The following is a 16,930-nucleotide window of genomic DNA, read 5'->3' as shown; positions in this document are numbered from 1 at the left end:
GTAGGGGGCAAAAAAGAACCATTGCAGGTTTATAGTCAGTTTTATTAATTTATCCAAATTTTGACATGACTCCAAAGATGGGGACCAAGGTATCTTTTAAGGCTCTATATCAGACCTGGGCAACGTCCAACCACTGAGACCAGTAGCAGAATGGGAAACTTATGCGCATCCTCGACCACTGCTGTATTCATTCCCTTCGGGACTGCCGATGCTAATCTCAACCTTTTCCACCAGCTTTAGGAAAAATGAATGGGGGTGGTGGTCTGGCACGCACACTGAAAGTTCATTGTAACTGGGGGAAAAAGTGCCCCGCTCTGCCGATCGCTGTTGATCCAAATAGTTGGACCACCACAGATTTATATGTCATCATGTCTCCGAAACAGTCTTGTAGAAATCCTCCAGAGAACAGAGGTTAGTCTCAGGGTAAGCCACGGAGCCAGGCTTATCAATGCTTTTGTTTTATTGCAGACAGTGCAGTGGGAGTAGGCTTCTGTTGCAGCCAGTTGTCATACAGCCAGACAAATAATAGTGAAGGATAGGAGGAGATATGTCTGATCTCCTGGATTGCATACAAATAAAATGAGATAAAATAGGATTCAGTGAAAAGAGAAGGTTTAAAATGATTTTGCTACTTTAAGAAAAGTGGACCCCATTGGCTTTTATATATGAAACCTAACAAACAGAACAGATACTCACCCTACTCAGATCCAGCACCAGCTCTTTGTTGACAGCGTGCATCACCGCTGCAGCCAGTCACTGACCATCGTCAGAGCTGAGCTCAGTGATTGGCTAATACGGAGATGTGAGCTATCCCCGTTGAGAAGAGTGAGAGCCGGCGCTGGACCTAGGGAGATTGATAGGTATGTAAAGGTGTTTGGGGTCCATTTTTTTTTAAAGTAAGGAAGGAAGGAAGCACCGAGATATTCCTTTTTGGTTTTTTTTTTTGGCAATTTGTATTTTTAGTGGTCCCTTAATTGAAATGCAAAGTTGTGATGAAATACTATGGGAAATGCTATAAACTATCTTGGAGGGTTACTTTGTGAGGAAGAACATGTTACCTGATATCATTCTCTGACAACCTCCTTGGCAGAGCCTCTTTGTGGTTTTCTTCATGTTCATACGTCTCTCCGTCTTTTCCAGCATGCAGGATCTCTTCTTCTATGGAGCCCTTACTTCCTCTCCTGGTTGAGTTCTCGCTGGCTCTCTGGGTCTCCTCCGCTACTTTCTCACTATCCTCCTCTTGCCTGACTTCCTCCTCATCCTCCTCAGGGAAGCCCGTGTCCTTGTGGTTCTCCCCATCCTGCCCTCCCCGTCTCCTATCACTTCTTTCCCCTATTTCTCTTAATCTTCTAATGAGTTCAACACACAGGAAAAGAAGCATGCAAGTAGAAAAGAAAAGATGAGGGTTAGCGCGAGAACATGCAAGACATGCAGGAGACTAAATCTGTGGCTCTGCGCCTACTAGCGTCAGGTCATATGTTTATAATGAAGCCATGGCAGCTATTCTTCCATCAGAAATAAGGAAAGACTCAGATGGAAACTGCATTATACAGTATGAACAGAGCCTCAGGGAAAAAACATGCAAAATAATAGACAGAATGACCGTAAATACCATAAATCAACTGGGAGGAATATGCTGACTCCTGAAAATCTCAGCTCCACGGTCAACAGCAAGGTTATAATCATGTAGTATTTGCTGACTGCCGAGATGCCCCGCGATGTCTGGAGTCCCCTGTTTGAATGGAGCAATGGATCGAGCTCTATTCACAGTCTATGGGAATGCCAGAAATTGTGAAAGGGTGCAATCTGGCAGTATGATCCCATGATCGAGGTCATATGAGGTCCTTACGCCTAGCGAGGCATCTTCTCGTATTGTAGCTCAGCTCCATTTATTTTAAGGGTTATTCCGGTGAACTCATTTTTTTCCCATCAGCTCCATAGACTGATAGTTGAGTGGGGGGGCATGTTCGATTGTCGGTCCATTTAAACTTTTTCCTATCAACAGTCTGGTAACTTGGGGAAAAATGGACAGGGGTCTGCTGTTCTTTCAATGAGTTCTGTTCCTTTGTTCTTTTCAATCACTGTTTATCATTTATTTATTCTTGTATGATGTTTAAATATATGTTCATACGATTAAATAACAATGGTGGGACCCCAATCATGCACCATTGTCACCAATCCACTGGAAACCGCTAAATGCTAGAATACCCATTTGAGACTAAAGCAGATAATAAGATGCTGGCAGTAATCTGGCACTGATAGATATTTATCTGGCCAATGGGTTTGGTTTATAGGTTTACTGATGGCTAAAGAAGGCGCGCAGGTATCAATAAACATGGGTATTCGGTTTCCAGAAACAGCAGCCAGCATTGCAGAGCTTTTGTCTGATACTGGAGCTAAGTGCTATGAATGGGGCACAATGGCGGAGTGGGCTCAGGGCCGATGATGCCCTGATTGTCTTATCCTTTGTAACCCCTATAATACACACTGGGAGGATGTATTATAAGTCATTATTATTGTGCATTAATCCCCAAAACATGTGAGCGAGTATGTGAGAAATGTTGCACAAGTTGTTGTGATCTTCCCCTAACTACACACTCCTGGCACATGTGGGTTGCTGGGTGGAGGGACACGTGGCCGCCCAGCAGATACACATGTAACACTCGCTGTTCCTAATCTTTTGCTATCGTCTGACCTTTTTGAGTCTCTTACATCTATGCGCTTTTTATTCTTTCATTTGCTGTGTTTCAAATACCTATTTGGTGTCCCACTGTTTGTGAGGCATCCTGTGCAATGATATCTAGATATTTATGTTATTTTATGGACTTGCAATAAAATTGGGACTATTAGTGATCAGCAAACGTGCTCTCATAAGGCGTTATCCATATATGCTCGTGTGCTAACTGAGTGACTTCAGCTTTCTCGAAAAATCCCTGTCCCTGCATGTCTCGCGGCTGTTAGACAGCAGCAACATATCCGTGAATTTCCTGTTGTTAGGGAATCCCTGCATGTGTTGCTGCTGTCTAACAGCCGTGAGACATGCAGCTGCGGGGACTCAAATATATTTTTCGAGCATGCTGAAGACACTCCGTTAGCGGGGAACACCTTATCCGAGCACGTTCTCTCATCACTATTTCCTATAAAATGTAATTATTAATTCTCTGAATACCTATGTTATGCTCCTTCACTTTAGGTCCTGCATGAGTCAAAACACAATGTGTTGATTTTCCCTGCAGTGCTCGTTCAGATTTACATGTAGTCACTCCCCGGCCTATGTTCAGAGCACATTATAACACAACTCACCTTATTTTGCTGTTCCCTCGCGGTCGTTCTGACTGCACAGACATGTAGCTGGTACTGCTAAAACGGGAGGCACTGCTAGTCCGGGACACAGCAGACACGTCACTCACATCACTGTCTGAAGACTTGTTGGAGACATTGTCTGATCCTCTCTGTGGATCCCGACCTGATCGATACTGAAAAACAAAGGATGCACGAGACTCAGCGCTTCTGAGAACACGGATACTTATGACCTACGGCATCTAGATTGCAATACATATAAGATGCAAACCCTATGGTATACATACAATGTATTTTTTTTTATGAATGTCTCCTTGAAAATTTGAGTTTATTGCTATTGGATTTTCATCCAATCTTACTTGGAAAAATTGTCCAGTTTTGTGAGACTCCTGAGTCGTCTTACCACACACAGATTTTCAATGATGTTCAGATCAGGGGACTGTGAGGGCCATTGTATAATCTATAATTCTTCTTTATTTAATTAGTCCACAAAAAAGCACATGACAAAAAAAGAGGGTAAAAATCCATGGAAAGCCAACACGTAAAATAACTTGAAGCACGTCAATTTTTCATGGATTTTTAAAAAAAATGTTATTTGGTTTTTGTAGACTAATCACATAAAGAAGAATATTTTATGAGATTTGTTTTGATGACACCTCTACTATCCGATGGTTGCAATAAGTACACAGGTTTTTATTTTTAAGTTTGGAAGCAGATAAGATGCACTGATTTGATCATGGGGCACAAATAAGTTAGCCTTCTTTATGCTGGAACTGCATTTGTGCAGTGCTAGTTGTAATCCCGATAAAATCTTACACCACTAAGTTAGACATTGCAAAGTCACACACTTGCATGGACGACCTGTACCCAACTGTGTGATATATGTAAATATATATGGTTTAGGACGAAACTACCAGGTTGGGAGGTGTAGCAGCGGTTATAGCGTGCAGTCGCTTAGACAGCGCCACCTCAATTCCTAAACGAGGTGAGGGGCAATCACTAAATTGTTTCTGTAGGATGACAGACAACTAGAGAGTACAGGGTGATACACTCGCAACTTCGCCTGAAAAAATTGCTGATGGTCGACTGTACTGAAATTTGGACTGTACTTACTTTGGTTCATGAAAAGTGAGAGTGCAATGAACCTCAGTGACCGTGATGAGAAACATCTTCGCACGGAGTGGTCTCACTGATTTGTCGCCTAGCCAGTTGCCTACAATACGGGATAGACTTGCTGTACACCTTTCTGTAGTTTATATTTGGAGCCGGGATTTCACTCCTGCCGAATTCCTTCTTCAATTGTTAATAATGTACAGATACAGATTGGAGGAGCGCGTTGTCATTGAGAAACTTATTGGAGTCCTTAAAGAAGAGTCAAAGTGAGTTCCTAAAGAAGTTTGGAGGTCAAAATCCGCCATCCAAACCATGTATTCCGTCATTTCTAAATAAGCTGGAACGTACAGGAACATTACTGGATAGGCATGATGGAGGACATCCGAAAAAATCTGCTGCATTTTTTCCTTTGGGGCCATTTGAAAGGTCGGGTATACAGTAACAAGCCACAAACATTACAGCGAGAAATTCAGGCTATGACCCCAGACATCCTGCAGAATCCATTCAACAAGATGGAACGGCACATGCAGCTTGGATGCAATCGGTGGACATTTTCAACACTTGGTTTAAAACATCAGTTTCTCATGAACCAAGGAATGTACAATCCAAATTTCAGTGCTATAGATTATGTCTTTTAGAAGTTACAGCAATTTTTTAGGGTAAGGTAACGAGTGAATCACCCTGTGTAAAGGTGAAAAATGGAATTTGAACGAAAAGTGAAAAGCAAAATAGTATGGAAGGTCCTAAAAGACTCTAGAGAAGAAGCACAATGTAGAAAAAAAAACAGATGGTAAAAAGTAAAACGGAAGACGTAGTAAATACAACTCAAACTTGTAGGATCCATACTTTTGCATGTTAGAGTGGGGTCCTATTCCAGTTTTTATTAAAGGGTCACATCCCTTTTTATTATGATCCTGTATGTGATTTTCCCCACAAAAAAAAGATAGAAAATCACTTTACCCAAAGACAGCAAATATATATTCTGATTCAATTAATAATGTAATTGATTAATAAAATAAATCTATGGTAAAATGTATAGCTGCCCACCCCACCAGCTGCCATCCTCTCTGCCCGACATGCCTAAGCTGAGGTCTCGGAACAGAGTCATGTACAATGCTTTCCTCTCAGGGTGGAGGGGGACTTGCCAGCGCTGAGCATGGTGCCAGGAACTGAAGTTACGTTAATTACGGGCTGGGAAATTATACATTTTAGAGATGTAAATGTGCGTGGAAGAACAACCTGTGCCGATTAGCATAACTTCTACTAATTGCCAACTAAACAGTCAAGAACATTTTGATACGTCTTTCTAAATTTATTTTTGTTTTTCTTTTAGTTTATACACTGTATATTACTGCAATTTCCATGCCATTAGAGGCAATCAGTCAATCAAAGATGAGACTGTCACAGCTAAGACTTATTCTTACTTGTGCTAATCGGGTTCATCCAAGGTTCTGTTTCGATTCATAGTATTCTTGCATGAAAGTGTGTTGCAGTCTGCCATACGGGTATTCGCCTCAAAAATATTGATAAACCCTGTTAAAATGAAAGGGATCTACCAGGATTTATTAATTTTTTTAGGGTTATGTTGTCACAATCCATTTTTGGATTTGTGGCAGCTCTGGTTCCACTTTGTTTTAAATCTAGCTTTTTTCCTTTCAGGATCAGCGGGGGTTAATGTCAGTTTTTCCCTCGCTGGCAATCTACTGTAGTTGCAGAGTTGCTGGGTCAGCTGATGTGGATGGTGACCACTCCCGCCATCCTTTAAATGGTAAAGAGAAAAATCCAGCAACAGGCGAGGGTGAAGTAAAAAAATAACCTTTATTCCATATTGTTAAAAATCGCTCCATATATATACATTTTCGGGCACATAGCTTTATATGAACATATCAACGCGTTTCGACATTAGTCTTTTTCAAGATCTCTTTGAGGGAGGTGACAGCGTGGGACGAGGGTCCTGACGGCAATGGGGGTAAGGACCCGCCTAGGGCATTAGGGGAGTGCAGGGACAGACTCAGGTTTCAGTTTAGGTGGTGACCATCACTCATTCCGTATCGATAGGGCCTTCCTCTCCCCTACATCATCCCGTTGTGTGTTGTGCCGTACGCTGACCGACCCCCGATGGGGTCGTTACATATTTTGTGACATATGTTTAGTAAAGCAAGAATTAACAATATAGAATAACAGAAGGTGTTATACAATCAGCATTGTTTGACCTGCGCACCATGCCCCTGGTCTTTACAGGTGCCGCAAGTCTTCACAGCCAGCCAACTACAAAAGATAGTGGTATGGCTGTAAGGATCCTGGTGCAACAAAAATACCAGTTTCGTAGTAACCTGTAGTAATTTTATAGTAACCAGAGCCACATACAAATTATCCTGGAAGTTCATAGAGAGCATGATATACTCAGACCACATCCTCCCTTCCAGGCTAATTTGATTTTTCAGCTCTGGTACATCGGGTTGCTATATAACTGGTATCATATTTATTATTGTAAGGACCTGTATTGCTATATTACTACTTCTGCAATAAAATCACCACGACAGATTCCCTTTAAAATTCTACATTTGGACTAGACATGGAAATTCTGGTTTTGCTTGGATCCAAATACCAACCATGCTTCACTCAGGACTAGTGGTGAGCCTGGGCTTTTTCCTACCAGTGGAGTACATATGTCAGAAGAGCCGTCATGCACACCGAGACGAGTCCAAGGTCCACAGTGATGATAAACATGGCTCCGATCCATAGAAGTGACTAGATATGACATTTTAATAGAGACAGCTCTATTTAATAGGTAAACAGCTCTAGCATAAGGTCTCCCCTTAACATAACTATGGTTCAGAAAACCAAACTTTCAAATACCCTATTAGTTAAAGAGGTTGTCCAGGACTATTTTTTTCTATGTGCCTAAAAACTAACAGGCAGGTAGTTGGTAACAGAGGCAGAACAGAACAATCACCGACCGCTCTTGCCAGTGATTCAGCTGCCCCACGTCAACAGAGCAGCTGTTCTTCTTCAGGGCTGCCCTGCAGATGGGGTGTGACTGCTGACGTCATGCTGATTGAGCTAGTCGGTTACCCGAAGTTAGGCAGCGAGGAGCAGACGGTCAATCAGCATGACATCGACAGTCATGCCCCATCAGCAGAGCAGAGCGGAAGACGAGCACTGTCTAAGCAGATGAATTACCGGCAGGAGCGGTCTGTAATCGTTCTGTGTCGGCAGAGATCGGTGCTGGGCACAACAGGCAGGTAGTTAGTTAACGATTACCTGCCTGTTAGTTCTTATGCACATTGTTGAAGATAAAAAAAAAAAATAGTCCCGGATAACTTCTTTAATAAAGTGAAGCCCTCTGTCCATGACCCTGTCTAAACCCGGGTGAAAAACAATTACAAAATGTATCTCTAGCTCTGGAAGACTCGACATATCCATGCAAAATGGTGGATCAGTGGTCAGCACTGGGGTCCTGGGTTCAAATCCCAAAAAGGACAACATCTGAAAGGAGTTTGTATATTCTCCCCATGTTCTGGTGGGTTTCCTCCGGGTTCTCCGGTTTCCTCCCACACTCCAAAAGACATACTGATAGGGAATCTAGATTGTGAGCGCTGTGGAATTAATTGTGCTATATAAGTGAGTAAAATAAATAAATTACACTGATAACCCATTAACTTAATAATTGTGTAACACTTCAATTAACCTGCGGGGGTGCTGCAGTAGAACTGAACACTTAGTAAGAGTTCACTTATTGCAGCACGAAGCCATTGGCCGAACTAGACAACAGCCTTTAATGGCTTTCAAACATTGTCACCTTTCTAGGATTTTTTTTTAATCTAGCGCTGTAATAATATATATGTTCTCAGAGAGTGTGCGAGCTTCAATGTATTATTTTTTTTTAGCGAGAATAAATTAGGCAAAATTCATCAGATCTGAATGATAATCTGCAATTACTGCTGAAACTGGGAAAGAAAGATTAAAATATATTCATGCTAGAGACTTGCAGCTGGCATCCTGCAAAACCGAGCCCGGCCCGGCCTGGTGACAGATTGCATTTTGTGCTTTGCTTCAAGGATATGAAAGAATACGTACAGTCTTGTAGCGGAGAGAAAATACTAATTAAAACGCTAAGTAGTCTTTTTCTGAAATGGAGATTATGCACGTTCACATTAAGAAAAGATATAGCGAGTTCTGCTGATGAGCCGTCTGGACCAGGAGAACTAACTACAAACACAAGAGTGCTATACGGAGAGATACAATCCCCCTGTATGTGCAGAAAATACTAAACCGGGCTCACTTACAGGGTATGTCCATTTTGAAATCAACTTATTTTAATGTTTAATAAGTCCTTAAAAAAATTAAAATTAAAGGGGTAGCTCACCTTTGCTGATTTTTTTTTCCCTTAAATGCATGTATTTGGGGTTAAAAAATACATTTTTGCCTTTGTGTTTCATTAAAAATGTAGCACCGTTTGACTTTTACAGGCTGTTTGTTTTCCTGTACTGTAGGTTACACTTTGTTATAAATCAGCTAAGAGGCATCCAGAAAAAGATCTAAAAACTCTGCGGTAAGACTGTCAGAAGGAGCCCACGGATGGATCCTCCTTTATCTTTCTGCAGCCAGCAAAAGACAACAACAGTGCAACATTTTTAATGAAGCCCAAATGCAAAAATATAGGCCCAAATACATACATTTAATAGATAAAATTAAAGGGGTATTCCCATCTCTAAATTCCGATCCCAATACGTATTAGGTGTAATATTAATAATATTAGCAAATACCTCCAATTACAAATTTAGTGTAGTTCTTGTGATTCACTATATCACTTACCCTATGTGCAGTGCATAACAGTAGCTTAGGTATCCATGGTTACGACCACTCATATAGTGACAGTTGTTAGTGGTCGTAACCATGGATACTTAAGCTCCTGCAAAGCCCTGCATGGAGAAAGCGACATAGCGAATCAGATCCTGATAACATGCGTTCAGTAGATCAGCAAGAAGAAAGCGACAAATGTAAGGGAGTATGGATGAAGGATCAGATACACAGGGTTTATCATTAGTCTGGAGCCACATGCATTAGAGGTACAATAAAAAAAATGATTATAGAGGTGGACAACATGTGAATGAATTCCCACCAAGCAGGTAAATAAATGTAATACCTTATGCTGACCTTGTTAGCTCCCAGGGTGCACTACATGGAGGGTAAAGATGTCTTCACATCCATTAATGCTACTTTAGCCATCAAACAAGACTGACTAGTCAAGTGTGCAGAGCCCCCCAAAAAAGATTTTTCAATTCAAGGACACAGGAGCTGAGTCCCCCTTACGGCATAACGGTCTTCGTCATGAACTGCTACATTCCCAAGATGTTCACTTTTGGTTGAACGTAAGGGTCCACTCTCTGGCATAGGTATGTCTCCAGGGCATTCTTGTTTCCTTTGATCAATGTCAACTGCTTTATCAAGTCCCCAGACACACTTTCTTTAGGCATCTGCAACTAAGGCATGTCCTAAATACCCAGTTCCCAGACTTTGGAAATTCCCTCAAATCTTCAGACCCCCTGATTGAGAATCTAAGGAGCCAAGGACCCAAGGGGTTGATCTACTCTTTATACACCCCGTTACTAAGCAGAAGATGCTCCTCATTGCCATTGCTGGCTCAGGCCAAATGGAGGACAGTAATAGCCTCCCTATCAGAGGAGGATTGGAACAAGGCCTTGACGTAGATGTGGGGAAGAGGCGGTAGGTTTTATACACCTGACCTCCTATGGCAGACTTTTGGAAAGAGGTCACAGCTATCCTCATCGAGACCCAACAATCCCCTGTACCACTCTGCCCTAAGGATTGTTTATTATGAATCCTACATGAGTAGACATGTCCTCACCACCCTCGCAGTCTTCTCAGGGAAACATTTTTTTTGGCTCCACAAGGTTATCGCCATGAGATGGATGGATAGTAGACTCTCGAGAATTTCACACTGGGTCAATACTGTAGCTTCCAAGAGAGGGTGATATGTAAAAATAGACACTGTACTGAAAAATGTGATAAGGTATGGAAACCTTGGTTTGATTTCCCTTTGACTCACATTAGCCCCCGGGCGATGAAGAGTATTCTCTCAGGATAAAGTATGTGATATTTGGGGCCTGACATGGGGGTCTTATGGTTTTGGTTACAATATTAGATCCATGGTATGTTATGGGCAAAGTTACCTTTGCCAGGCAGTATGAAAGAGCAATGAGACGTACTGCTTGTTCTTTTGTTCTATGATGTAACCTTTTTATGTTGGATAATCTTCACTAAAGCGAGTTTAGAAAACAAAACAAAAGCATGACTGAATAGCAGATGGAGGCCTCCAACGCAAAACCTTAATTGAGTTGGACCAAAAACATTGTATATCACCTATAAACAAGATTAGTGATAAATGTATGCCAGCCATGCGAACCCCACCGATCTCAAAAGCACGGGGTTCTTGGCCTCCATTCGAGTAGAGGTCATCTGGTGTACTAATGCTGCATTCGGAGGCCATGAGAGAGGCCATGATGGAGAGGTTAGGTTCACACCATAGCTTTCTGAGAAAAACGGTCCCATTATTCTGATCAGAGTTTGATTAGTGTAGCCTCAGTTCAGTTTTTCTTGGACATGCAGAGAAAAAGAAAAAAAAAAGTTTATTCACATTGTCCATTCTGTCAGTCTGTGAAAATCGGATAACACTGGGATGTCATTTTTTTCTTATAGCCTTGCATTGCCGATTTTGATCTGTCACTCTTATCAAAATCGGATATTTCACTGATGTTGAACCACAGATAGCGCTCATCTGAGAAAATCAGAGACCATATAGTGAGCGATGTACTTGGCTATATCGGTCAGTCCCATTGCTCCTTTCTAATGGTGGGACATGGGACCTCTGTCATCAGAAGTGGTAAGACACCCAGAAATCCTACATTTAGCACTTATCTTGTTGATAAATTTTGTGAATGGTCCAACCCTGTTAATAAATAAAGCATAATCAACGCTACAAACGAGGTGTGCATGGCAGTAAGCGCCGGGGTGGCGTGTGCGTGGCAAGTAACCAGGACTAGTCAGAGTCCCAACCCGATACACAAGGTCTCCTCCTCACCTTGGAATGATAATCTTTCTCTAGCCGGGAGTCGGACCCCGCCACCTGCTTGTACTTGTTCATCTTCATTTTCATCTGTCGATTCCTCTCTTCTACATCCATTGAACCTGTGAGGAGCAGAGCACAGCGTTTACCACCAAACTGTTGGCTATCAGTTCTTCAAATATAAAAATAATTTACCTTTAACAACCATAGGAAGCCGCTTATTAAAATGATCACTCACCACCTGTACAGCTGCAGAATTACCAATGGAGGCATAGCACGTCAGCCCCATGGGTACACCAGCTGGACGTGCACTTTGGGGTCTATCTGACATTCTATTATTATTGATGACTGCATAGGATTAGAACAACATGGCTGCTTTCTTCCATAGACAGTGCCACACCTGTCCACAGGATGTGTGCGGTATTGCAGTTATGCTCCATTCACTTCAATACACATAACTGGACAGGTGTGACACAGTTTAGGTTAGAAAGCTGCCATGTTATTCTAAGCCTACACAACAATGCCTCCACTGTGCAATAGACACGTAGACTTCATGGTGATGCTCAGAGCAAACAACAAATGCCTCTACTATTAAAATCTACTACATTGAATTAAGCCCAACCATGCATGAACTGCGGAGAATAAGATGGAAACTGCAGAATATCACCCCATTCAATGCACTGAGAATAATCACCCCGGGTGTTGCATGGTGAATGTGGTCTGCAGCTGATAAGAGTTTGCAATGATCAAATGCCTAGTTGTAAAAGCAATGGAGACCATGAAAGTGTGGAGAGGAAAATCAGTGTTGTAGCATCCCCTGCCAGCCAAGTCCAAGGAATAGAGTATTGTAATAGTCATTAATATTGGATCACCATCAAAGTTGGTGGAGCGTTTACACCGATTTAATAATTACAGATAGATAGATAGATAGAAAGATAATAAATAGATAGAAAGATAATAGATAGATAATAGTTAGATAGATAATTGATAGAAAGATAGATAGATAATAGATAGATAGATGACTGATAAATACATAGATAATAGATGATAGATAATAGATAGATGATAGATAATAAATAGATAGATAGATAACAGATAGATAATAGATAGATGATAGATAATAGATAGATAGATAACAGATAGATAATAGATGATAGATAGATGATAGATAGATGATAGATAGATAATAGATACAGATAATAGATAGATAGATAACAGATAGATAATAGATAGATAATAGATAGATGACATAGATAATAGATAAATAGATAGATAATAGATAATAAATAGATAGATAATAGATAGATGACATAGATAATAGATAAATAGATAGATAATAGATAATAAATAGATAGATAATAGACAGCTAGAAAGCAATAAGAGCACACGTTGCCAGACTTGTACAAACTATAGCTGTTTTCCCAAGTTCCCGTATATTGTGCGTGCTACTTTAGAGACTACTTGATAAATTATATTATAATCACAGCCTGAAATGGAAAATGATATGGCACTATCCCGAGCCGGCTATTTTCCCCTAATGTCCTGCTGACACAGTGCTAATCCTGCATTAATAGGTACAATTACAAAGCAAATATAAAAACTAGCAGTTTTACAATTTACTCCTGATCTAATAAATCCAGTTTATTCTCATAGAGTGAATTTTAATTCCAAGGCGTACATCTTATTGCTTAGGTTACCGGCCACCCTGCAAGGAGTATGCGCTGCTTGCTGGCCGCATTGCTGCACTTCTCCAGGGCTGCGGAGGCTAAGATGCCTTTGCTATCAACATGGAAGAGCCCTCAGTTCGAGGAAGTGGCGCAACCATGATGTTGGTCAATTATCAGTAGCGTAGAGTCAACCATCAAACAGGAACCCAGGAGGCACGGGAGTGGTGCACTCCTACAGACGAAAGGCATAGTCCCTAGACCAGAGACCACCAACGTTTCTGACCTTGAGAGCCACATTCAGCTCTGAGAGAAGGCTGGGAGCCACATCCAGCTCCTGCCCCACTCGCAGTAGTGCCCCCTATTACCGGTGTAATGACAGCCAAAGCTTTTCCACTGAAATCACAAGGCAGTATTCCAAACTCCAGGGTTTCCTATCTTACCCCTATTCAGATCTGCCCTTCAGGGGCTACACACAAAAGTCTCCTTCTAGAGATCTACTCTTAATAGCTGTAATGCACCAAACTGGTAGACAACCATGAGCCACACATCCCGGGCTGGCAGGAAACATGTGGTTTTCGAGCTACAGGTTGGGGATCCCTGCCCTAGATGAAAGCATAGTGCCAAAACCCACAGTAGCAGGAAGTAATGTATAAATAAGGCTATTCCTTGGCTTTACATCGTTATCCATCCTAATTATGTATAATCAGGCATTGTTTTGATGCTGGGTGTTTTCATTGGCTAATATCATAGAATAAGAAGCTGAAAAGGGGCTGCCGGCCCATGTGACTGCAGATTTGTGCACTGTGCGGTCGCGGAACCACGATTGGGGGGTCATGTAACGATATGAATGCGATATGCATAATTCCGGCCACAATCCAACTAGACGAGTCCAACCTCGCTCAGTACACTTGCATTGATAGAGGCCATGCATGTCTAGTTGGCATGTGACGGCATGTATGCAAATTGCTTACTTGCGGTCACGCACCCGCCGCTCCTAGCGCCAGCATTGGAGAATCCTGACAGTGTGCACACTGCAAGGATTCACAAGTCTGCTTTCATGTAGTCTGCAGTCCCACTCCTAAAGAAGGAACATGAGACCAAACCTTTAATTACACCAGTGGGACCGTAATGTATATACTGCTTATGTCACATTACAAACAAGTCTTCACATTTGTGCTGATTAAGAGTAGGAGGAAGTGTAGATTATTAATTTTATAGGAAAATATTTTTTTATAATGTGTATTTTATTCTTTATCCTTTCTCTTTCTATGCTTAAGAGTCCAGTGGGTGATTGTAATCAGTGACTGACAGCCCTATATATATGATGGTGTATACAAAAACTGCAGCTGTCAATCATGGAACAGTCCATCCATTGGACCAAAAAGTCTAGTAAATGTCCAGAAGATTTTGTCAGGACTTGTGAGATTTTCCAAACTTTTCGGGTATTCGGGAGGCCTTCCTTTTGTCTGAGAGAGTTGGGTAACTATGACCATCGTTATCTTTGTTAATTAGGGTGGAATACCCACTGTGTCCTATCTTTTACCTGGACAGACTAAAATGCGTGGGACCTTTTAGGAAAATACGGTAAAGCAATGTAATGAAAATAACAATGTAAACCCTCAAAGTGTACGTGGATCTCACTGACAATCTGATGGTTGCTTTGTCTGCTCAAAATAATTCCTTTGCTAAAAACGAGGGAAACATAGTAATATGGAAATGATACATCTTGTCAAACACAGAACGTAACTGTCCTATAAAGTGTAATGGTGCTTAGAAATTTGGTCTGCAGCAACCCAACGGGTACATTCATCATTTAGCACCATCTTCTCGGATGATCAGTTTTTGGTGCTTTCGGACTGCAGGCAAACCTGCCGTTGTGGCCGACAATCAGGACTACAACTCCCTGCCTCAAGCAATCAGCATACTTGTCAACTCTACCAGAATGTCTGTGAGGATCTCCAAAAAAAGACAAGACCTCTTGGACGGCCATTAAAGTAGGACCTGCACAAACATTCTGGATATCAATGATTTCAGAAGGTTTCTTGTGCTCTAGCGTTTCAGGGAAGTGGGCACCATAGCATTGAGAAGGTGGAAAATGGGCATGGGGTGCAAACTGGCTATGAAGGGTGTGGCCTACAAAGGGGAGCATGGCCTATTGCACCTGTTAGAGCTTGCATTCATTTCAGCAGACATGGAATTTATACATGGAATTACTGAAAAATAAATTGTAATGTTTTAAAAACGCACTGAAAGTCCTTTGTTAAAGGGGCTATCCAAGATTAAATAGTTTTTTTACTATGATCCAAAAAAGCTAGCAGGCAGGTAGTTGCTACCTAGTTATCAACTACCTTCCTTTTCTATCCGGCGCCACCTCGGATCGGTCACTGACGGCTCCTGCAGGCGATTCTACTGCTCCATATTAACAGAGCAGCTCTTGAGGACTGCTCTTTTGACGGGTTGTGAGTGCTGACGCCATGCTGATTGACAGCCGGCTCCTCAGAGTTATGCCAATCAGCAGGACGTTGGCAGTCATGCCCCATCAACAGAGCAGAGATGAAGAGAAGCCACTGCTCCGCTGATGTGACGTCAACGGAAGCAGCAGAATCACTGGCAGGAGCGGTGAGTGAACTCTCTGTTCGGGCAGAGATCTGCGCTGGGCAGAACAGGCAGGTTAGCAACTACCTGTCTGTTAGTTCTTAGGCGCACGGTAAAAATGAATATAGTCCTGGATAACCCCTTTAAAAACACTGATACACGAAAACAAAAATTCCACAACATGCTTCTAACTAAGTCCAATACCTGGATCCCCATTCTCTTGTTCTGCCGTTCTGTCTTCTAGAAACAAAAAATGATAAATGTAATGGAAGACTGAAATTAAAGCGATGATGCAACACAGGGACGCAAGCACATCAGAATTGAATAAAACATGGAAAATGGATGGAATTTGTCTCGTTATCCCTTCTATTACACTAGCAACACCAATGTCGGACTGGGGTAACAAGAGCCCACCAGTAATGTTGACTCTAGGGCCCACTGTTCAGCTACATGTAATATAACCTTACCCCAGTTCACAATTTTTTATGTTTCTATATAATCTGAAACTGAATAGTTTGTATATTGAATCAGTGGATGATGCTTTTCTCTGTAAATAATGAATCAAGTGTATTAGGAATGTTCGTTTTCACAAGGGCCCACCAGGGGATTCATCTGCTAACCGGTGGGCCAGACTAAGGTACACCCTAGAACTTTGCATGACCTTTTTTCCATTATATTTCACAATATATTTTTTTCACTCAGCTATCCCACAAATTTAATCTTTTTGTACTAGTTTTTTTCTCTCCATTTTTAAAGGGACAGTACTGTATCTACAATCTACTAAATTTATCATTACTTTCAATAATTTCTGTTTACTGCTAATCATTGATTGATTTTTCTCATATCTATCTATCTATTTATCTAAAGATTCAAAAGAAGAGGCAGCACTCCATTTCTTCAGTGAAAATTGTGGAAGATTTAATCAACCCACTTGTCTGGGCGACGTTTCGGCTCCATCTGAGCCCTTCTCAAGCAGAGAAAGACCTTGAGAAAAGCTCAGATGGAGCCGAAACGTCACCCAGACAAGTGGGTTGATTAAATCTTCCACAATTTTCACTGAAGAAATGGAGTGCTGCCTCTTCTTTTGAATCTTTATAAACCTGGTGCAATCGTTGGACTGGTTGCCTGGGGCCTTGGACCCGAAGATAAGCAAAAGTGTTGTGCT

The 16,930-nt window shown here is 41.6% G+C and overlaps 1 protein-coding gene across 20 annotated transcripts in view; it reads right to left on the bottom strand.

Moving 5' to 3' along the window:
* The window catches only part of RIMS2 (regulating synaptic membrane exocytosis 2), a 736,866-nt gene that overhangs the window by 91,739 nt on the left and 628,197 nt on the right, over nt 1–16,930 (bottom strand). For 13 of the 20 annotated variants that reach the window (XM_069731753.1, XM_069731751.1, XM_069731757.1 and 10 more), the window contains 2 exons: nt 11,519–11,625; nt 3,304–3,476 (listed from right to left, as the gene is read on the bottom strand). In XM_069731753.1, coding sequence (XP_069587854.1) covers nt 3,304–3,476; nt 11,519–11,625 — 280 coding nt within the window. Of the gene's footprint in view, nt 1–1,058; nt 1,350–3,303; nt 3,477–11,518; nt 11,626–15,969; nt 16,006–16,930 lie in introns of all 20 variants that reach the window. The other 7 variants (XM_069731752.1, XM_069731739.1, XM_069731740.1 and 4 more) reach the window with 2 other exon arrangements.

Source organism: Ranitomeya imitator, chromosome 6 (genome assembly GCF_032444005.1).
Source record: "Ranitomeya imitator isolate aRanImi1 chromosome 6, aRanImi1.pri, whole genome shotgun sequence".
NCBI lineage: Eukaryota > Metazoa > Chordata > Amphibia > Anura > Dendrobatidae > Ranitomeya > Ranitomeya imitator.
This window is presented reverse-complemented; position numbering and strand designations above follow the sequence as displayed.